The following is a 22,450-nucleotide window of genomic DNA, read 5'->3' as shown; positions in this document are numbered from 1 at the left end:
GCCCCGCGCGCCCTGCCACGTGCTCCCTGGAGTCGCGTGCTGGGCTCTCCAGCGGCGAGTGCTCACCGGCCACCAGCGCCGTGCGCACAGCTCCGGCCGCCCGCCCTGCCGCGAGTCCGCTCCCGCCTAGACCGCGCCGGGGCCGCCGAGGGGTCGTCCCGCTGTCGCTACCGCTGCTGCCCCCACGACGCCGGCGGCTGCGCCCCGCGCCCGCTGGCTTTATCAAGTCCCCGCTTCCCCGTGTGAAGCGGCGCGTCGTGCGCAAAAGCCCGCAGGGAAGGGGGAGGGTGTAGCTGGCTGCAAAGGGCCCGGGCGCTGACCCCAGCACCCGGGCCCCGGAGCCCGAGGAGCCCACCTGGCCTAAGTCGGAGAGCCTAACCGCCTCCGCCCAGCCCGGCTGCTGCTTGCTGTTTCTGCCTCCACTGCGCCCACTTGCCACCCGCGCGAGGCTGGCTGCCTCCGGCCGGGAAGTTCTCGGGACACCGGCTTGTTGAAATCGGCTTTGAGACGCCTGAGAGCAGGAATGTGGCTCCTAGACTCAGAATAAAGGGCTCCTGAGGCTGGGGTTGTTGTCTTCCTCCTCGGGAAACCCGTGATCGGTTTCCACCTTCCGGCTGCAGGCGTCCGAGGCCCCCCAAGTTCTGCGCAGGCTAGGGGGCTCCCGGGGGCGGGGTGTGCCTGCACTCAGCCTGGGACAGTAGCCTTCCTGACTGACCCATCCTCGTCGCTCTAGCAGCACCAGTTCCTCCCCTTCTGGGCTCCGATTAAAATCTGGGGTGACCGGCTGTATCTCCACCGCTACATGGAGCAGGGTCGCACTTCAGCCCCAGCCGCCATCTGGACTGAGCTGACACCGCCACCGGCACACCAGCTATTCTCCACTGCCCCGCGGTAGTTCCCAGGAGCCACGCGTGGTCTTCGGCCGAGAAACGGCAGCTAGCTCTTCCTGCCGGGATCCACTGGGATTGGATGTGTGTTTTGTGCAGGTCTCACTCAGCTTATCGATCCAGTTGAAGTTTAAAACTGCCCCAGGCTCAGCTCAGATTAATCTTATAATTTACTTGAGGGCAAAGTGAAATGAAGTGAAGTTGCTCAGTCTTGTCCGACTCTTTGCGACCCCGTGGACTGTAGCCTACCAGGCTCCTCTGTCCATGGGATTTTCCAGGCAATAGTCCTGGAGTGGATTGCTATTTCCCTTCTCCAGGGGATCTTCCCAACCCTGGGATCGAACCCTGGTCTCCTGCATTGTAGACAGACACTTTACCATCTGAGCCAAATGCAAAGTACATTGTAAATTCTCAGTATATGAAGATTTACAAATTGGATCGACACATTTATTCATTTTATTAAAAAAAAAAAAGCTTATGCCAGATTTCCCTTAACTTAATACTTTCCTAGTACTCATTTTAATTGATTTGCAAGAGTTTAACTAATTAGTTAAGACTGTGATATATGGAAAAGCCGCTTCATTTGTACGCTGTACCTGTCTCCTTCCAAGATCCCTAGAAGTCCTATGCAAAGGACCTGGCAGTTCAGACACCTCAGCAATTTTATTCTAAAAATGTTGATATTCCAATAAAGAAGGCTTCCCAGGTGGCGCTAGAGGTAAACCACCCGTCTGCCAATGCAGGAGAGAGAAGAGATTTAGATTTGATCCCTGGGTGGGCAAGAGCCCCTGGAGGGGGTCATGGCAACCCACTCCAGTATTCTTGCCTGGAGAATCTCATGGAGAGAGAAGTCTGGTGGGCTATAGTCCATGGGATTGCAAAGAGTCAAACATGACTGAAGCGACTTAGCACAGCACAGGTGGTTAAAATACACATGTAATGAAAATTTGCTAATGACCTCAGATTCTTGGGTCTTGTTTTTCACAGCAAAAAAAAAAAAAAAAAAAAAATAGCTCATATATATTCTGGCTCCTCCCTCACCGCTTCAGAGCAGTTCCTTTGTAAACTCACCAAATATAACTGAACTCACACCTTTTCTTTCATGCATTTTTTTTCTGTCAACATCTGTGTGTGTGTGTGTTAGTCACTCAGTAGTGTCTGACTCTTTGCGACGCCCAAGGACTGTATTCTACCAGGCTCCTCTGTCCTCAGAATTCTCCAGGCAAGCATACTGCAGTGGGTCACCATTTCCTCCTCCAGGGGATCTTACCAACCCAGGGATCAAACCTGGGTCTCCTGCATTGCGGGCAGATGCTTTACCATCTAAGCCACCAGGAAAGTCCATCAACATTCCACAAAGAATCTGATTCTGTAGGTCTGGGAAGGGGGTCTGGGAGTCTACATTTTTAAACTCCTGTGTTTAATTCTATCATGAAATTATTGTTCTTTTAAATGATATATTCTTGTTGTTCAGTTGCCCAGTCATGTCCAACTCTTTGCGACCCCATGGACTGCAGCACACCAGGCCTCCTTGTCCCTCACCATCTCCCGAAGTTTGCCCAAGTTCATGTCCATTGCATCGGTGATGCCATCCAGCCTTACCATCCTCTGATGCCCTCTTCTCCTTCTGCCCTCAATCTTTCCCAGAATCAGGGACTTTTCCAATGTTCACATCAGATGACCAAAATACTAGAGCTTCAGCTTCAGTTCTTCCAACTAATATTCAGGGTTGATTTCCCTTAAGATTGACTGATTTGATCTCCTTGCTGTCCAGAGGATTTCCAGGAGCCTTCTCCAACACCACAGTTTGAAGGCATCAGTTCTTTGGTGCTCTGCCTTCTTAACCGTTCAGCCCTCACAACTATACATGACCACTGGGAAGACCATAGCCTTGACTATACAGACCTTCGTCAGCAGAGTAATGTCTCTGCTTCTCAGCACAGTCTAAGTTTGTCATAGCTTTCCTGCCAACAAGCAATCATCTTCTGATTTCATGGCTCTAGTCACCATCCACAGTGATCTCAGAGACCAAGAAGAGGAAATCTGTCACTACTTCCACCTTTTCCTCTTCTATTTCCCATGAAGTAATGGGGCCATGATCTTACTTTTAATATTTAATTTTAAGCCAGCTCTTTCACTCTTCTTCACCCTCATCAAGAGGCTCTTTAGTTCCTCTTCGATATCTGCCATTAGAGTGGTATTATGCACGTTTTTGAGGTTGTTGATGTTTCTCCTGCCTATCTTGACTCCAGCTTGTTACTCATCCATCCCAGCATTTCTCATGATGTGCTCAGTGTACAGATTAAACAAACAGGGTGACAGCAGACAGCCCTGTCATACCCCTTTCTCCATCTTGAACCAATCAGTTGTTCCATACAGGATTCTAACTGTTGCTTCTTGACTCACATACAGGTTTCTTAGGAAACAGGTGAGATGGTCTAGTATTCCCATCACTCGAACAGCTTTCCACAGTTTATTAGGATACACACAGTCAAAGGCTTTAGCATAACTGAGGAAACAGAGGTAGATGTTTTCCTGGTATTCCCTAGCTTTCTCTGTGATCCAGTGAATGTTGGCAATTTGACCTCTAGTTCCTCTTCCTTTTTCAAAGCCAGCTTGGACATCTGGAAGTTGTTGGTTTGCATAATGCTGAAGCCTAGCATGCAAGATTTTAAGCGTGACCTTACTAGCATGGGAGATGAGTATGACTGTCTGATGGCTAGCACTTTCTTGTGTACTACCCTTCTTGGGAATTGGGGTGAGGTTTGACCTTTTCTAGTCCTGAGGCCACTGCTGGGTCTTCCAGATTTGCTGACATATTGGATGCAACACCTTGATGACCTTATCCTTTAGGATTTTGAATAGTTCTGGAATTCTGTTGCATACACTAGCTTTATTAAATCAGCGTTTCCTAAGGCCCACTTGACTTTGCTATCCAGAATGTCTAGCTCTGGATGACTGACCACACCATCGTAGAAATCCAGTTCATTAAGGTCTTTTTTGCACAGTTTTTCTGTGTATTCTTTCCATCTCTTCTTGATCTCTTCAGCATCTACTAGGTCTCTATCGTTTCTGTCCTTTATTGTGCCCATCTTGAGCGAAATATTCCTTGAAATCTCCAATCACTTCTTTCTTTAGCTATTTGTATGGTATATTTTTAATGGTATAATGATTATGATTTTGAAAAGAACCTTTATCTAATGGGTTACATGATACCTGGAATTTGCCTTAAAACAATCACAGTGAGGAGAAGGAATAATGATAGAGAAGAAACACGTATGTCAGTAACTACGGAAACTGCGCAGTGAGTAAGGAAGGTATGTTATACTATCCCCTGTACTTTTCTGTGCATTTGGAATTTCCCAGAATTAAAGGTTGAGGGAAAAATAAACCTCTGGTGATTCTAATGCAGCCACCAAAACTGTATTCAAGATTTATGGAGTAACCCCTTTGAAGCTGATTTCTTTGCAGCATGATCTTAAAAGAAACTTGTTGATCAGGAAGACTTCATACCACCTTTGGGTGTTCCGGTTTGCAAGTGCCCTTTGTGTGGTAACTAGAGATTCCCTTGTTTGCAATATCAGATATCTCCCTGGAATTCACATTTCTGATTACAGAGCCATGATTGCCCTCCTCCCTCCCTCTGATAAGTGACAAGGTAATGGATAGATATACTTATCTCACAGATCATGTGTGAGAACTCTGGGGAACTCTGGAGGTAGAATGTGGACTGGTTGTAACACTGATTTTTGTGATTTCAAGGAGAAGAAAACTTCTGTCTGGCCTCAAATTCCTTCAGGCTTCTATAGGAGGATATTTTAGGACGATGAAAAAAAAGTGTGGGGTTGTCAAAAAAGGGTAGTAGCTACATCCAAGCAGGAAAAGGCAGACACACAAAGAGTCCCTAGGGGGTGGTAATCTTTTTTCTTTTATTCTATTTTTTTCTTTAATTGAAGTGCAATTGATTTACAGTGTTTCAGACATGTAGCAAAGTGATTCAGTTAAATATACAATATTCTTTTTCCTGGTCTGCTAAGTAGCAGCACCAGATTTCAGTATATAATAGTTTATATAACTCTGAAATTAGTTCTGTGCACTTGCGTGTGGTTTTTGTTGTTGTTAAATATTTTATTTATTTATTTGGTAGCACCAGGTCTTAGCTGTGGAACACGGGATCTTCAGTAGAGTGTGGGATATAGTTCCCCAACCAGGGATTGAACCATGGTCCCCTGCATTGGAAACGCAGAGTCTTAGCCACTGGACCACCAGGGAATCCCTTTTGTATGTAATATGTAACACTTTTTTTTTTTTAGTTCTTGCTTCAGAACTTGAAAAAAGACTGGAAATGAAAGCAAAATTTGATTCCCTGAAATTCACAGGGATCAAGTTAGCCTTGGAAAAAGTTCCAGAAGTGAAAATGGGCAGAGGTGGAGAAGGCAATGGGACCCCACTCTAGTACTCTTGCCTGGAAAATCCCATGGATGGAGGAGCCTGGTAGGCTGTAGTCCATGGGGTTGCTAAGAATCGGACATGACTGAGCGGCTTCACTTTCACTTTTCACTTTCATGCATTGGAGAAGGAAATGGCAACCCACTCCAGTGTTTTTGCCTGGAGAATCCCAGGGACAGGGGAGCCTGGTGGGCTGCTGTCTATGGGGTCACACAGAGTCGGACACAACTGAAGTGACTTAGCAGTGAGGGTTTAAAGCATTTTCATAAGGTTGAATTACTCAGAAGGGCTAGTTATGGAGGATGTCACATGAATGAGTAAGCTGGGAAATGCTGGGTTCAATGTTCAATCCGCCAAAAAACATTCAGATCAGTTCAGTTCAGTCGCTCAGTCGTGTCCGACTCTTTGCGACCCCATGGACTGCAGCATGCCAGACCTCCCTGTCCATCACCAACTCCCAGAGTTTACTCAAACTAATGTCCATCGAGTCGGTGATGCCATTCAACCATCTCATCTTCCGTCCTTCCCTTCTCCTCCTGCCCTCAGTCTTGCCCAGCATCAGGGTCTTTTCAAATGAGTCAATTCGTTGCATCAGGTGGCCAAAGTGTTGGAGTTTCAGCTTCAACATCAGTCCTTCCAATGAATATTCAGGACTGATTTCCTTTAGGATGGAACATCCTAAAACATAAAAGCTTTAAAGATCAGGTGGTATTCCGAACACCATGAACTTTATGGCAGGACTGCACAGAGCCCTTAAGTTGCTACTGAGTTCTGAATGTCAAAAAGGGTGGGATGGACTCTGCAGAGTTCCTCAAATTCCTAAATCTTAAGGGTCTCAAATCCAGTTGACGCACCTCCATCAGACTGACTCAGCCTCACCTCTCTCCCAGCCCCTTGTTCCTGGAGAGCCTGATATTGCTTCAGCCATGGTCATCATCCTATGCCCTAGCATAGGTGGCTGGCTTGGCCTTCCCTGGAGTAAGTCTGGGCTCCAGCAGAGCCTCCGTGGTGACCACCACGGTGGGGGCAGCAGCGGCTCTAGCCTTCTAACCATAAGCCTTGTCAGATTTTGTTTTATTTTCTTTTTTGTAAAGTGAGTGCCTGACTTAAGCTCTGATTGCCATCCATTTTAAAAGAGGCAACCACTTGAAGGGGCCTATGTCTAGCAAACACCTTGGGCACCTCTCCCCACTGAGATTCCTCTGTTTTCGCAATCTTAGTTGATTTGGCTAACTGACAATTTGGGTCACTCGCTTTTTTTCTCTCTCTTCCCACGCTATCAAACCCCACGCTTATGTTTTAAATTCATCAATAAAGAGTGAGCCTTCAAAACTCTAGGCCCCCACCCTCAACCCCAATAGCAGAAGACAGACCCACGCTTTATCCCTCCCTCTCTCCACCTGTGAATTCACTGTGTGGTATGCTATGTAACGTCCAGATCTTGTAAGTAGTAAACCTTTATTTTTTAAACTTTCCTGTTGCTTAGTACTTAAAGGCATCTTGAAATTAACAAGAATTACAAGGGCCGGTCTAACCACATTAGTCATTAATAAGCTGAGACCAGCACAAAAACTACACCCAACCCCACAAGATCTGGAGGCTCCTCTCACCACCTGCAGAGTCAGCTGACAGCCCCTGAGCAACCCCCACAGCTGCCCGAAGGGTCAGTGACACAAGGGACACTCAGGGCATTGACGCTCTGGGAGGCAAACTCCAATCCTAAGAGATGGGAGGTGAAAGAAGCCAGGAGACAAGTCTCCCCCTTCTTCTTACTGATGAACTGTTCAAGGCACGTTATTCTTTCTGCCCTGCTAGAAGCATCTCCCATGCTTGAGCAAGCAGCCAGCTCTCTTGGTGAAGCTGTGGGTAACGTTATACTTTATATATATTTGCTTTCCTCCCTAGTGGCTCAGCTGGTAAAGCATCTGCCTGCAGTGTGGGAGACCTGGGTTCAATCCCTGGGTTGGGAAGATCCCCTGGATAGGGAAAGGCTACCCACTCCAGTATTCTGGCCTGGAGAATTCCATGGACTGTATATGTAGCCCACGGGGTCGCCAAGACTTGGACATGACTGAGCGACTTTCACTTCACTTCACTTTCCTGCCTGGCTTCCACTTCCCTTCACTCTGGCTGTCCTGGGAAGGTAGCTCAACTATTCACTCTTTGCCTCAGGCTGTGTTTTCTAGAGAACCAGAGAACAAGGCATTAGATGAAATCTTTTCTGACGGGTCCTGTCAGGGCCAGTTTTCCAAGGAGCTCTCATTGGGAAATGCCAGTTTGAAGGACAACTTGTTTGGTGGGATAGAAACCTGGGTTTTTGCCATTACTGTCTCTTTCCTGCCCTACACTTCCTAGCAGGCCTTCTGTCCGTCTGCCCTGAACTCTCCTCACTGAACAAAAAGGCTGAATGAAACCCCAGCTCTTTTAGTAATAATTGGAAGAAAGCTCTGTGCATTTATTAAAACAACATATAACACAGACTCGGTCACCGTCCCTTATGTGGGGTATAGACACTGAAATACAGTACATTATCCTTTCCTGGACCTGTGAGTGCTACGAAGTCCTCCCACCAAGGAGAGGAAGTGGGCAGCTGTATCAACCTGGCTTCCTTCCCTTCTTTATAACAATCGCCAGTCACACAATGACCAGGCATTATCATACAAAAGTTCCTTTACAAAAAGCACCAAATGGGCATACATATACAAGTATACAAAAATCACATTTAAAAAATGTACAAAATATTCCATTTTGCACCAACGTAGAAAAGAATCCAGTGTGGTTGTTTCAAGCACGTTTCCAATTCTGGTTCGCAACGCTGGACACAGCGGTGGGGTCCTACTCCTAGTTCCTGCTCCCTGAGCAGAGAGAAGACACACCTCCCCGTTGCCCCTCCAGGGGCCCTGACCCCTCCCACCCTGGGCCTGTCACTAAGGCAGCTGGGCCCATCCCCACCCTCCCCTGTCTCTCTGCATCTAGAGGGTCTCTCCCTCATCGTCTCCTTACTGGTGTCCTGAAAGAAAAAGACAAAGAAAAACAAGGTGAGACGGGAACGCAGGAGGATGCAGGGCTTACCAAGCTGCGGGGGGAAAATTATCAAACCCCAATTCCTGCCTGGGCTTCCCTGGTGGCTCAGACAGTAAAGCATCTGCCTACAATGGGGGAGACCTGGCTTTGATCCTGGGTTGGGAAGATCCTCTGGAGAAGGAAATGGCAACCCACTCCAGTACTCTTGCCTGGAAAATCCCACGGACAGAGAAGCCTGGTAGGCTTCAGTCCATGGGGTCGCAGGGTCGGACATGACTGAGTGATCACTAACTCCTGCCTGACCTCTTCCTTTTAAAATCAAAATGGAATTTAGCTGCCTGAATGCTATGGATTGCAGATCCAATGCAAAAAACTATAGACGGCTGAAAAATGAAAGTGTTAGCTGCTCAGTTATGTCCAACTCTTTTGTGACCTCATGGACTATAGCTCAGCAGGCTCTGCTGTCCATGGAATCATCCAGGTAAGAATACTGGAGTGGGTTGTCATTTCCTTCTCCAAGGGATCTTCCCGACCCAGGGATCGAACCCATGTCTCCTGCATTACAGGCAGATTCTTTACCACTGAGCCACCCGGGAAGCCCCAGGATTGTTTGCTCTTTCCAAATTTTCACAAGATGAAAATCCAAATTCTTTACTGAAATCTGCTTGTAAAAAACAAAAGCTCCTTTTAAAAAAAGACTACTAATTTTTAAAATGCTGACAACTAATTTTTAAAATTTTGAGTTTTGAGCCAAGCCTGAGTGCCCTCTCTGACTTCTGTTGTACTGTGTCACTTTCCATTTAGGAAGGTCATTTAGAGGTAAAGTGAGGGCTCTTTATTATGAATAGTTGGAGGGACTTCTCTAAGAGAAAAGGGAACGGAATTTTACCTTCAAATCTCTTTTTAATTTTACCTTAAAAACTCTTTAAAAGGGTTTAAAACCCCTGCTGGGGACCGGAAACATCATCCCAGCGTCACTCAGCAGGGATCTCAAGTTGTCACTGAATGAATGAAAAAGTGGAGGTAGATGGGTATCTCACCTTCTTCCTTCCCTTCTGTGGACTCTTCCTCTTCATGATCTTCTTCTTCTTCAATGAACTCCTCCTCTTCCTCATCTGTGTGTGACGAAGAACAATTGCCTTAGGGTGGGGCTGGTGTCTCAGAGGAGAAGTTCAAAGGAGATCCAGGCTGGAGGCACCCAGTTCAGTTCAGTCGCTCAGTCGTGTCTGACTCTTTGCGACCCCGTGGACTGCAGCACACCAGGCTTCCCTGTCCATCAGCAACTCCCGGAGCTTGCTCAAACTCATGTCCATTGAGTCGGTGATGCCATCCAACCATCTCCTCTTCTGTCGTCCCCTTCTCCTCCTGCCTCCAATCTTTCCCAGCATCAGGGTCTTTTCCAGTGAGTCAGTTCTTTGCACCAGCTGGCCAAAGTATTGGTTTCAGCTTCAGCATCAGTCCTTCCAATGAATATTCAGGACTGATTTCCTTTAGGATGGACTGGTTGGATCTCCTTGCTGTCCAAGGGACTCTCAAGAGTTTTCTCCAACACCACAGTTCAAAAGCATCAATTCTTTGCCACTCAGCTTTCTCTATAGTCCAACTCTCACATCCATACATGACCACTGGAAAAACCACAGCTTTAACTAGACAGACCTTTGTCGGCAAAGTAATGTCTCTGCTTTTTAATATGCTGTCTATGTTGGTCATAGCTTTTCTTCCAAGTTGCAAGCATCTTTTAATTTCATGGCTGCAGTCACTATCTGCAGTGATTTTGGAGCCCCCCAAAATAAAATCTTTCACTGTCTAGTCAGGATCAAAGGGCCATGTGGTGACCTCAGGGGCCCAGGAGGTGATGGGCTTGGTCCTCCCTCCTCCAGCAGGCTCCAAGGCAGGGAGGCTCAAGACCCCCTTTGTTCTGGGAGCAGCAGCATCTCTTCCCTGGTCTGACTGTGGCCAGAGGAGACCCCAGGAATGCACCCCCAGACTGTCTGCCTCTGCACACAGAGCGTCATTCCCTGGGAGCTGCAGGGAAATGCCTTGGTCCCCAGGAATCAGAGTCCTTATCCTGAAGGAATTTGCTCAGTCTTTGAAATTTGCTTGCTTCACACTCCTTGTCCAGTTTTCCCGCATTCCTTAGCCTACAGGGCCATGGATACAGGGTGGGGAGCCCTTCAGGGGCCATCTGCTCGTTAGTTGCCTGAAACTGAGCCCCAGATGGTGACTATGGTACAAGCTCTGTGCTCACTTTCCCGTCCTGGGGTCTCACCTTCAAGCTCTACTCACAGGGGACAGGCCCCTTCCCCACCCCCTCTCTCAAGCCCCTTCTTTGAGCCTTTGGGTGCCCTGAAGGGGTCAGTACAGACTCAGAGTATTTGTCAAGAGTATCTGGAGAAGGGCTTGAAAGAGTTAATTCCTCCAAACTGACAACTGGGATCTGTGCATAACCCGAGGAATTTTGTGTGTGTGTGTGGTGGTTTAAACCATTATTACAATTAACTACTTATAGCAGCATTCGCTAAGAATTTACTATGTGCCAAGTGCTCAAGGACTGTACACGCATTGCCTCATACAATCCCCAGATGACCTTCGGTGGAACCTGCACTTACTGCCCTTGTGGGCTCTGCAAGTCACTCACCTTTCCTTGGTTTTATTTTTTTATTTTATATTGGAGTATAGCCGATTAACAACACTGTGATGGTTTCAGGTGGACAGCAAACGGACTCAGTCGTACGTGGTCATGGATCCATTCTCCCACCTTTCCTGGGTGTTATTGCCTTGACTACAAAAGAACTACCTCTTAAAGCTGTTGTATTAAACAGAAGAATTCATGTTCAGGGCTCAGTGGCCAGGACACAGAAAGTTCTCAATGAATGGTAGCCATGGGTGCTCTCCCCATTTACCCGTGAGAACACAGAAAGGCTCACGGAGGTTACTGAAGGCAGTGCGGGTATTCACAGTGTCAGACTGCTCACATAGGATGATCCACTCTTGAATATCTTAGTTTAGGGAGGATGACTTCAGGGGATCTTCCCAACCCATGAAGAACCCAACCAGGGATGGAACCAGGTTCCCAACCAGGGATGGAACCGGCCAGCAGCCGAGTTCTTTACCACTAATACCATGTGGGAAGCCCAGATGATCTACAGCCATGGATTTACCCAAGTCCATTGACACCTCCCTGGTGACTGGCAACTTCCCTGGTGGCTCAGACAGTAGAGAGTCTGTCTGCGATGCCAGAGACCCAGGTTCGATCCCCGGGTCGGGAAGATCCCCTGGAGAAGGAAATGACAACCCACTCCAGTATTCTTGCCTGGAGAATCCCTTGGACGGAGGAACCTGGTGGGCTACAGTCCATGGGGTCACAAAGAGTTGGACACAACTGAGCGACTAACACTTTCATTGACACCTCAGCTTTGGGATGTATGTCGTCCTTACCCAAGAATAGAGTATATTTGGGCTTCTGAGAATGGATTTAACACTCCGGATTCTGAAAGCTTGCAGGCGAGCAGACGCAGGAGGTGTCAAGAAGCTTTTCTTTCTCTTGCAAGCCCATTCACAGCTCTTCCCCGCCCCTACACGACCCTACCCCTCTTTCTTACTCTCAGCAGACCACTGGAGCACCACTTCTCACACAAAGGCAACATTCAGCAGAACTGGATCTGCCCTCCCTCTCTTTGTTGCTAACTAGCTACCTTTCAACTGTGAAACCTTGAGTGAACTATCAACATCTTTGTTCTCCATCTGGTTCCTCATGCTTCTTATTATTTTTCCTTTATTATTGTATGGCTATATTGTTAAAATTATTATAGGTATGCTGTGGAAAAGCAATCACAGACAGAAGCAAGGACAGAATATAGATAAATTAAGGTGCCTGAGCATCCAAGTTTACAGCATAGGAAGCTGAAGCTCAGACTAGATTTAGGCAATAACTAGTATATGTCTAGTACCCTACAGAGGCCTCTGAATCAATGTCTTATCTGTTGCCCAGCATCATTCGGTGGTCATTATCAGTAGGCCCATTTGTAACCTAAGTTTAAAGTGAGGAAATGAAGCTCAGAGAGGTGGAGGGAACCATCAAAATGCCACGCAAGATAAGAAATGGCAGAACTGGGTGGTTCCGTGGTTAAGAATCCGCCTGCCAACGCATGAACACTGGTTCCATTCCTGGTCTGGAAAGAGTCCGCCTGCAGGAGCGTAACTAAGCCTGTGCTCCAAAACAAGAAAAGTCCATTCACTACAACTAGAGAAAGCCCGCACACAGCAACGAAGATCCAGGGAAGCCAAAAAAAAAAAAAAAATAGAAGTAGCAGAACCAGATTTGATCTTAGGTCTGCCTGATTTTATGAAGTTAAAAGACGCTTGCTCTTTGGAAGAAAAGCTATGACAAACCTAGACAGCATGTTTAAAAGCAGAGACATTACTTTACCAACAGAGGGTCTGCCTAAAAGCTATGGTTTTTCTAGTAGTCATGTATGAATGTGAGAGTTGGACCAAAAGAAGGCTGAGTGCCGAAAAATTGATGCTTTTGAACTGTGGTGTTGGAGAAGACTCTTGAGAGTCCCTTGGACAGCAAGGAGATCCAACCAGCAATCCTAAAGGAAATCAGTCCTGAAGATTCATTGGAAGGACTGATGCTGAAGCTGAAACTCCAATACTTTGGACACCTGATGCAAAGAATTGACTCACTGGAAAAGACCCTGGTGCTGGGAAAGACTGAAGGCAGGAGGAGAAGGGGACGACAGAGGATGAAATGGTTGGATGGCATCACCAGCTTGATGGATGTGAGTTTGAGCAAGCTCCGGGATTTGGCAATGGTCAGGGAAGACTAATGTGCTGCCGTCCATGGGGCTGCAAAGAGTCAGACACGACTGAGTGACTGAACTGAACTGAACTGCCTGATTCCAAATTGCCTTGCTGTTTCTATCACCCCAAGTTCCTCCCTATAGCAGATCCATACACAGTTTATTGAGCTGGGCTCATCCGGATGTCGACTGTACAGGTTTGATGGATATCTGGGTATGTTGGGCAGTGTATCTGCCTCCATGTGGGGCTCAGTGGGAGGGAAGCTGACTTCCAGGGGAAATAATCCCTTACCTGTCCCAAAGTCGATGGTCCTCAGGGTGTCAGCTACGTGCTCCAAGTCCAAAGTAAAGTAGTCCATGTTTTCAAAGCCCTGCTCTATCTTCCCCAGCTGGCAACCCTTGGAAGCTTCCACGATGCTGTGGGGCAGAGAGAAAAGGGGGGAGGGGCACAGTGAGATCTCTGGTTCCAGAGAAGGAAGGAGGCGTGTTAGCTCCAACTTACACCAGGGCACATGCTTGTGTCCACACCCAGGCCTTGCACCCAGAGGCTTCCCTGGAGGGTGGAGTATTTTCCCTTGGGTCACAAGCAGAATAGATGTCTAAGACAGCAGGGATGCAAAGGCTAGGAAAGGTAGCCCGGGGGTAGCCCCTCCCAGCAGAACTAATGCAAAGGAGGAGGCCTTCTGAACATGTCAGAGGCCCTGAGGGGAACTGGGGCCTTGACTCATAGCCCTGGGGAGACACTGACCTTCTGATGAGCTGCTTGGCACTCTGTTGGGGGAGAGAAAGAGCAAAGGGTTAGAACTGCAGAAAGGGGAGCCCCAGGAAATCAGCAAAACCGGTGACCAGGCACTGCGGATGCACACTTGGTGCCATACCCTTGCCCAGCTTTGACCTGTTCATCGGCTTCAGCCAAACAACGTGGATTTTCCCTCTGTCCATGGTCTGCGCAGGCCTTGGTCATTATCCTAGGACCCTCCCGTTGTGGCAGGAAGCTTGGATTCTAGGAGTATTCATCTAAGCACTCTTAAACATGGAAATCCCCAAGATAAGAATCATATTCTAATCACCTTTTTATACCCGATGTCTAACACAAAGCCTGGCCCACAGTATGTGCTTAGGAAATTTTCATCGAACTTACTTCTTCCTTACAAAATCTTACAGCTGATCCCTTCATGTTTCCCCCAACAAGCTCTTCTAGGGTAGGGCTGTCTCTTTCATCTGTCTCTCCATCTCAGCAACTGGCCTACGCCAGGTGCTCAGTTAATAGTCTCCACATGGGCACTGTATTTTGCAGCTTGCAAAGCCATTTCACAAGCATCCTTTTATTTGATCCTCAGAAAATCAGTTGAGAGGAAGGGAGGGAGAAATTGTTACATGCTCACTATGCAGATAGGGGCTTCCTGGGTAGCTCAGCTGGTAAAGAATCTGCCTACAATGCAGGAGACCCCGGTTCGATTCCTGGGTGGGGAAGTTCCCCTGGAGAAAGGATAGGCTACCCACTCCAGTATTCTTGGACTTCCCTGGTGGCTCAGATAGTAAAGAATCCACCTGCAAAGCAGGAGGCCTGGGTTGTGAAAATCCCTTGGAGGAGGGCATGGCAATCCACTCCAGTGTTCTTGCCTGGAGAATCCACATGGACAGAAGAGCCTGGCGGCTACAGTCCATGGAGTCACAAAGAGCTGGACACAACTGAGCGACTAAGCACAGCACAGCATATACAGATGAGGAAACTGAGTCTTTAAATATGAATGAGCTTGAAATAACTTCCCCAAAGGCATAGCCTTTGGTGATCAGAGATGGAGCCCAACTTGCCCCTTGGAGCTGCTGAGTTGAAGGGCCCACCCCCTCCCAGGACTGCTCACCGAGAGGAAGATGGCGCCACCAGGCTCGTCCAGAGACTGGATGGCCGTCTCCACCAGCTTGGTGGACTTGTCCAGTTGCTCCCGGTACTGCTGGATGAGGGCCTCGAGGAAGCCGAGCTTCTCCTCCTGCTCGCGCGTGATCCGCTGCAGCAGCTCGCTCTTCTTCTCGTCCAGGATGGCGTACAGCACGTCAAACTTCTGGCTCAGTTCCTCTTTCACCTGGTGACTGTTCTCCTGGGGACAGAGATCTCCGAGTCACGTCCTGCAGGTTCTCCTTCCTATCCCCTACCCTTCCTTCCTGGGATGGGTGTGCTAGGAACGAAGAGTCTAGAGCTGGGAGGGATTTACCACACCCCCATTTTGCAGAACGCGAAACAAAGCCTTAGCCGGAAGAAAGCATTTGCTAGGGTTTGCTAGAGGCTGGCGTCGTAGAGAAAGCTACACTTTTCCTCGAAAGTGGAGACTCTAGGGTCAGGCGGGATGACATATATGGGCCTCCTGTATGCCCCCCAGTCACACTCTTTCTCCACTTTAGGACCAAGACCCGATTTGGAAAATTCTACATCATTTGGTCCCCAGAGAAGTGGAGAAGCAGCCCCCCACCAACCCCTGGCAATGGTATCCACATTGAGGCTTCCTGCTGTCCAACACTGACGCTACATTTTAGTTTTCTTACCTGTAAACTGGGTATAATAGTAGCATCTCATTAGACTGGGGGCCCCTCGTGGATAATAACATCCTTCTTCCTTCTTTGAACCTATTACTCACACAACTCTATCCATCAGAAATACACTGATCACTCCCAACCCCCCATGTCATTCCCAGGTCCCCACCTCAAGGGGATATGAAAAATCATGGATGCTTTTGCAGGAATAGAAAAGGGTCCTCTGCCTCTACAGTCTTGCTCCTCAGAGTGTGGTCCATGGACAAGCAACTTGGGCAAATCCTGGGAGCTTGTTAGAAAAGCACAATCTCATGCCTCCTTCTAGACCTACTGAATCAGAACTTGAATTCTAACAAAATCTCAGGGTGATTTCAAGTTTCCCATTAAAGTCTGAGAAGCTTTAGTGTACAGCACACTGGAGAACAATGCTCTAAGAACTACCAGTTCCCTGAATAAATGCTGGGAATGATTGAAGGGGACACTGCCTGAAGTCAGGGACCTGGTCTGTCTTCCTCGCCACCCCATCCTCAGCATCTTTGGCAGAGCCTGGTATCCAGCTGTCCTCAAGAAGCTTTTGTGAGTGAATGGATAAATGGATTAGTCATTCCCTCCCCAACCATCCCTGTGTGAACACTCCAGGCCCAGGCCCAGCTATGCTCCCTCTCACCTTGGTCACTCGACAGGAGTCCTCCAGCTGAGTGATGATGGTCTGCACACGGTCGTTCCCTGCCACCAGCATGGAGATACAGTTACTCAGCTCAGTCTGGATGGGAGGGACGGTGGGGGAACAGGAGAGGAGAGACAAAAATAGTCTCAGGGCCCACCCTCATGGGAGTGGCAGCAACACAGCACCCTCACTCCCCTCTCTGCTAGAAAGAGCCTCTTTCTGGGGCGCAGCTCAGGTCCAGAGCAGAGAACACCAGAGAGACACTGCATCCCCCATATCACAGTGGAGGCACAGAGAGGGGACGTGAGCTGCCCCAAATGCACAGCAATGTGCTGGCCAAGGAGGGGCTTGTTTCTGGGAATGAAAGGATCCAGAAAAAAAAAAATAGGTTGGAGAATTCTAGAGGAGAAGATCAAGGGAAGAGAGGAAGGAGGGGAGGAAAGAGTAAAGAAAAGGGTTATTGTTGTTGCTTAGCCACTAAGTCATGTCTGACTCTTTTGCGATCCTAGGGACTGTAACCCATCAGACTCCTCTGTCCATGGGATTTCCCAGGCAAGAATACTGGAGTGGGTTGCCATTCCCTTCTCCAGGAGATCTTCCCAGCCCAGGGATTGAATCTGTGTCTCATGGATTGGTAGGTGAATTCTTTACCACTGAGTCACCTTGGAAGCCACAGCTTATTGTATGTACAGGGTGGTGGGGCTCTCACAGGCCCAGGGACCCAGGGAGAAGGCTGCCTCTTGCTGCAGGGGGATCTGGAGAGCGGGGGCCAGCACAGGAAGAGGCATCAGGGGCCCAAACCACACTGGATTATAGAAGTCATGGCCTGAGAGGACCCGGGTGACCTGGCCCTGGGATCTGGTCTCTCCCTTGGGGCCGCACCCAGGTGCCCTCAGGCGGCCCTAAGTATAACCCATGAGCTCAGCCATCTCCCCAAGGAAGGCAAGGGCAGTTCTCCCTGCGGCCCAGGACGTCCCTCCAGGGGGACTATTCCTGAAAGGCCGGCTCAGCAGATCTATGGGGATCAAGTCCGCATCCTGAATCATCTGTCCCGCAGGCTTGGGCTTGGGGTGGGAGTCACTCAGGCCAGTACCTTCTGTCCCTGGAAGACACTCTGCAGGGGGGCCACCTCGCAGGCCTTGTGGGCTCCGAACACCTTGCACATGGAGCACGTGGGCACCTCACACGTGAGGCAATAGATGTTGATTTTCTCATCTTCATGCTCCTTGCACATGGGGTGGCTGCCCTTCTGCAGTGGCCGGCTGAAGTGGAGAAGAGTCATCAGTCACGAGGTGGGGTCTCAAATCCCTGTCTTCCCCTGCAGCCCCAGGAGCCCCTCACCCCACTCCATATCTACAGCCCGAGCTCTCAGAGGTTGTCTGTCCTGAATCCTTTTCTTTTCATTCTTTGAGGGCCTGGAACCAGGTAAGCCAATGACACCAAGACTAGGATTCAAACTCCAGTGATGGAGTTGGCCCAGGCCTGGCTAGTGCAGGACCTGGAAAAAGTTGTAGGATCCCAGAGTCAATTTGAGACGTTCTGGAAAAGAGGAAACTGGGTCCCAGAAAGGTGAATGGACTTGCCCAAGGTCGCCCAGCAAGTCAGGGCAGGGGAGGCTAAGGTTCATTTGTTCTAATTATAGTCCCCAGGCTCTTGGTTACAGCAGGTTGGGCTTCCAACAAAGCAATTTATATTCATGGCCTCACCGAATTCTATATTTAATCCACCAGACTGTAATCTCCGTCAAAGCAGGGAAACTTGCCTGTAGTCTTCAGCCCTAAATCTGCAGTGTACAGTACCTGACATGGAGAAGGTGGTGATTAAATAGGGTGGGAAGAATACATCAGTAAGCATGCCATGAAGGTGTACCAAGGCTCTGAGAAGGAGGTGGTATGTGTGCCCCAAGTCACTCAGTGAAAGCAGAGGCAGCCCAGGGCCATCCAATGGCCCAGCACAAGCCTGAATTTCCAACCTGAGAGTCTTTCCAGGATCTAGAGTTGCTTCTTTCTCTTTCTTCCCAAACACACACTCTTAGGATGACTTTCTCCCTTTGTCTCTCTCCTCTTAGGGCCTCGGGTTCTCTCATGGTCACTTCCTCCCTGAGATTCAATTTTTTGAGTCTAGGTTTTACGGCCCCGGCTAACTCTACACTCATTTAGAGTCAACAGTGCGTCTACGTCATCTCTGATTTCCCAGCCCCTTACACAGCAGTGTGTGTGCAGGCTCAGTCACTTAGTCCTGTCTGACTCTTGCGACCCCATGGACTGTAGCCCACCAGGCTCCGCTGTCCGTGGATTGCTCCAGTCAAGAATACCAGAATGGGTTGCCATTTCCTTCTCCAGGAGATCTTTCCAACCCAGGGACTGAACCCACATCTCCTGTGTCTCCTGCATTGACAAGCAGATTCTTTACCACTGAGCGATGGCAGGCAGGTCATAAATGGTGACTATCCCCCATCATGTCAGTGCCTCATCTCCAAACAGCCCTGCATGACTGATCACACCCAGGGCATTACTGTCCCCTCAAGATCTTAAATAAGCTCCTTTCCAGACTTGTCTTCCCAGGGTCCCCCATGCTGGCAGGGCTCTTCCTTTGCCACCTGTCTCTGCCCTCTGGGAAGGGGGCCCTGGGGTGAGAGCAGGTGCAGAGCTGAGGCACGATCCTGCGGTCTGGTGCTGTGTCCCCCGTCATCCCAGATGCCCATCCTCCCAACCCCCGGCGCCAGCGCCAGGGTTCAAGTCCACACTGTTCTGCCGCTTACTCATGGTGACCTTGGACAAGTGATTTCACCTCTCTGAGCCCTGGTTTCACCCCCAAGCTACCGAGATCACGGCAGGAGTTCTCTGCGATGAATGTGCAGTGCCTGGCATGGAGGAGAACCTCAATAACTATCACCATCATTCAGTTCTGGGGAAAGGCCTGGGAGGGTTCAAACACAACTTCCTCTTCCTAGGTTGACTCTTATTTTGGTGCAATGTTGATTTTATTATGATCATGATCAACAACATAATCGCATTTTTGTAGTGTTGAACTCCGGCAACATGAGAGGCAGTAGCAGTTAAGAATGTTCACCACGGAGTCAGGCAGACAGGCTCCCTCTCAGCTTCACCACTTGCTAGCTGAGTGGCCTCGGACAGACCTCTGAGTCTCCGTTTTCTCATCAGAAAATGAGGGTAAAAATGGCTTAAAGGATTACTGTGAGAATTAAAATGGGGATAATGCATGGAAATGCTTAGTGCAGCGCCGCACACAGTGGATGCTCAATAAATACTTGCCGTCTTGAACACTTCCCATCAACATCCTATTTGATAGTCATTATAGCAACTCTTACTGTCCATTTCTGGAGACAGAGGAAATAGAGGCCCAGAGACTCACCCAAGACCCTACAGTGCGTGAGTAGCAGAGTCAGAGTAGCGGACACAGTTCCCTGGTTGGAGCTTTCTCAGACAAGGACTAGTCTGTCGGCTTTGGGGGGCACAGGACACTGCCTGCAAGCACGTATTTGGTGAGGGTGTGGGACCGCAAGGGCCATGAGGGCAGCAGCCTCTTGTCAGGACGTGCTGATCAGTAAAGATCTCCTTGGTAGCTTTATCTCTCCCCAACACGGCACAACCTCCACCAGGCACACATTCTGCCCAAGAATGAGTGGCTATTTCACAATCAGGGAGAGCTGGAGCAAGATGGGTTGTGCTGGGTCCCAGCAATTCTCCTTCTCAGCTGCGAAACTCTGGGTAAGTGATTTACCTCTTTGAGCCCCAGCTTCCTCCTCCATGAAACAGGGATGATGAAAGCCATGCTAATGCATAGAACTGCTGTGAAGCAGCAGCAGGAAGCATTCCTGGTGTTTGGCACTGCTGTTATCATTATAGAGAAACTGGCTTTGTTCTCACTGAGCGCTTTCTCTGCTCATCAGGGCCCCTTATCTGGCCCCAGTGGCTCCCTCTCCCTCACTCTCCCTCTCACATCTCATCTGTCCCCTGATTTTGGTCTCAGTATCTCCTAGGAGGACAGCCTAATGTCTGGGTCCCCTGCCACTCACTGGATGACACCGAGAGCCAGGGCTGGGGGATAAGTTGAGCCTCTGTTCATGCCTAAGGGAGACAGCTGTCTGGACTAACTGGCATATCTCTTCCAGCTAGGGGACTGGATCCAGAGCAGGTGAAGGAGGATGGGGCCCGGAAGCGCTGGACTCCCAGGGTGGGCCGGGGCACGGGGACGGCCTCCCCGTGGAGGGAGCACTGACCTGGAGCACTCCTGTTTGTAGATGTCAATGATGTTCTCCACCAGCAGATTCCGCTGCAGGCCGTACACTCCGTGGCGGTCCATGATCACCTCGTGGCGGCAGGAGGGGCAGCGGAAACGGCCTCCAGACATGGCCGCGGAGCCAACCCGGCCGGTCCAGTAGGGATTGGCAGCCTACTGGCGACAGGGGTGGAGGTGAGGCCGGGGCTCCCCCTCAGCTCCTTCCCTTTCTGAGCTCCGACTGTCTTCCCCATTGATTACCACCACCATTCTCATCAAACCACATGACTTAAAGCTTCCCTCGGCTCAGACCGGTAAACAGCCTGCCTGTAGCGCCGGAGACCGGGGTTCTATCTCTGGGTTGGGAAGATCCCCTGGAGAAGGAAATGGCAACACACTCCAGTACTCCTGCCTGGAGAATCCCATGGATGGAGGAGCCTGGCAGGCTACCGTCCATGGGGTTGCAGAGTTAGTCATAACTGAGCAACGTCACTTTCTTTCGTAATATGAGAGAGGCAGCCCACTTACACAGGGAGTACCTGAGAAGCAACTAAGGAATCAACAGGTTTGGAGGTCAGCAGACCGAGGCTCAAGGCAGAGTAATTCTCGGAATGACTTTGGGTGAGCAACCTTTTCTCACCAAGCCTCAGTTTGTCCATTCATGAAATGGGCATGTAATTAGAGCCAGCCCCTAGAGTTGCTACTTTAAAGAAAAAATAGAGACCATTCTGTAAAGTGCTTCTGGGGAAATTTGAGGCCTGTCTCTCAGCCAGGATGGACACCCACTCCCATTCTTTTCTTAAGGAGATGAAGCCCCTCCTGCTCCCCGTTATAGGAAACAGTTTCAAGGGGAAGATGCCTCTACTGTCCAGTGCCTCTCAGCCACCCTCCTCCTAAAGATCTGGGCCCCCTGCCACCGCGGAGCTGGCTCCAGCCCCTGGGGTCTGGTTTCTCTCTCCTTTCTGCCTGCCTCTCCCACTTATCACTTGAGCAGACTCCTGATTGGAGAGTCAACTGTGGTGCTCAGGACAGGGTGGGGTAGCTGCAGGCAGGGTGGGGAGGGGACAAGTGCGTCATGGAGAAGGAATGGGTCAGCCAGAGCCGCCTCCCCAGCCCCATCGACCCCTTCCAGAGACTTCGGCAGGGGTTCACTGTGAGGGGGGAGAAAACAAGTCCATTTTGGAAGGGTTCTGGGCTAAGAGAGAAGTTTTCTTTTAGCTTTCATCACAGGAAGACTAAGTAGCTGCATGGAGCCCCAGTTCTACGCCAGGCCCAGCACTGACCTGGAAGATGTCGTTGGCACACTTCCGGCAGAGGTTGTGCTGGCACGGCAAGATGACCACCGGCTTGGTAAACATCTCCAGGCAGATGGGGCAGATCAGCTGCTTCTCCAGGTTCTCCATGGGGTTTCCATCCTGGATCAGGCTCGACTTATAATCCATGTTGTCCTGGGGACAGATGTGGGGACCCACCTGGCTGCCTCCTTCACCTGCCTTGCTCTGAGCAGACTTGGGGGTCTTTGTCACAGAATACCCACCTGGAGCCTCTTTGCCTTCCTCTCCTGGCGCCTAAATTCTGCCTTGGTCTGAGGCCCCTCTGATATTTATAGCTGGGCCCTGGTCACATGAGCCCCAGGAGGAGACCAGCTGAACATTCCGGTGCCAAGTGGCTGGCGAAGCTTGAGTTTCCGCCAGGCCTGAAAGACCAACCCTCTCAGATCACATGTAAGGATGAGCAGTCACTGTTCCCTTGGGACGGGGGTCGTAAACAAGAACAGCTTGTTCATGGGCAGGCTTGGGGCAGGACTGGTACCCAGAGTTTCCTCCAAAAATTAGTCTCCTCCTACA

At 49.5% G+C, this 22,450-nt stretch overlaps 1 protein-coding gene across 1 annotated transcript; it reads right to left on the bottom strand.

Moving 5' to 3' along the window:
* Nucleotides 1-7,770: 7,770 nt before the first annotated feature.
* TRIM63 (tripartite motif containing 63) lies at nucleotides 7,771-22,177 on the bottom strand. Its single transcript, XM_052654020.1, has 9 exons — nucleotides 21,887-22,177; nucleotides 20,605-20,777; nucleotides 17,455-17,623; nucleotides 16,362-16,457; nucleotides 15,031-15,264; nucleotides 13,914-13,936; nucleotides 13,458-13,582; nucleotides 9,401-9,475; nucleotides 7,771-8,346 (listed from the first exon to the last, which is right to left on the bottom strand). The coding sequence occupies exons 1-9, from the start codon at nucleotides 22,043-22,045 to the stop codon at nucleotides 8,336-8,338; spliced, it is 1,065 nt and encodes a 354-aa protein (XP_052509980.1). The 5' UTR covers nucleotides 22,046-22,177; the 3' UTR covers nucleotides 7,771-8,335.
* Nucleotides 22,178-22,450: the final 273 nt, after the last annotated feature.

The sequence above is a fragment of the Budorcas taxicolor genome, chromosome 2, assembly GCF_023091745.1.
Source record: "Budorcas taxicolor isolate Tak-1 chromosome 2, Takin1.1, whole genome shotgun sequence".
Taxonomy (NCBI): Eukaryota; Metazoa; Chordata; class Mammalia; order Artiodactyla; family Bovidae; genus Budorcas; species Budorcas taxicolor.
This window is presented reverse-complemented; position numbering and strand designations above follow the sequence as displayed.

Excerpts from the sequence above, each read along its gene's own strand:
- TRIM63 (XM_052654020.1), bottom strand. The coding sequence starts at position 22,045 with ATGGATTATAAGTCGAGCCTGATCCAGGATGGAAACCCCATGGAGAAC. Across the intron at positions 17,624-20,604 it reads TACAAACAGGAGTGCTCCAG|CCGGCCACTGCAGAAGGGCA; the intron begins GTCAGTGCTCCC and ends TCTCCACTTCAG. Across the intron at positions 15,265-16,361 it reads ACTCCTGTCGAGTGACCAAG|GAGAACAGTCACCAGGTGAA; the intron begins GTGAGAGGGAGC and ends CTCTGTCCCCAG.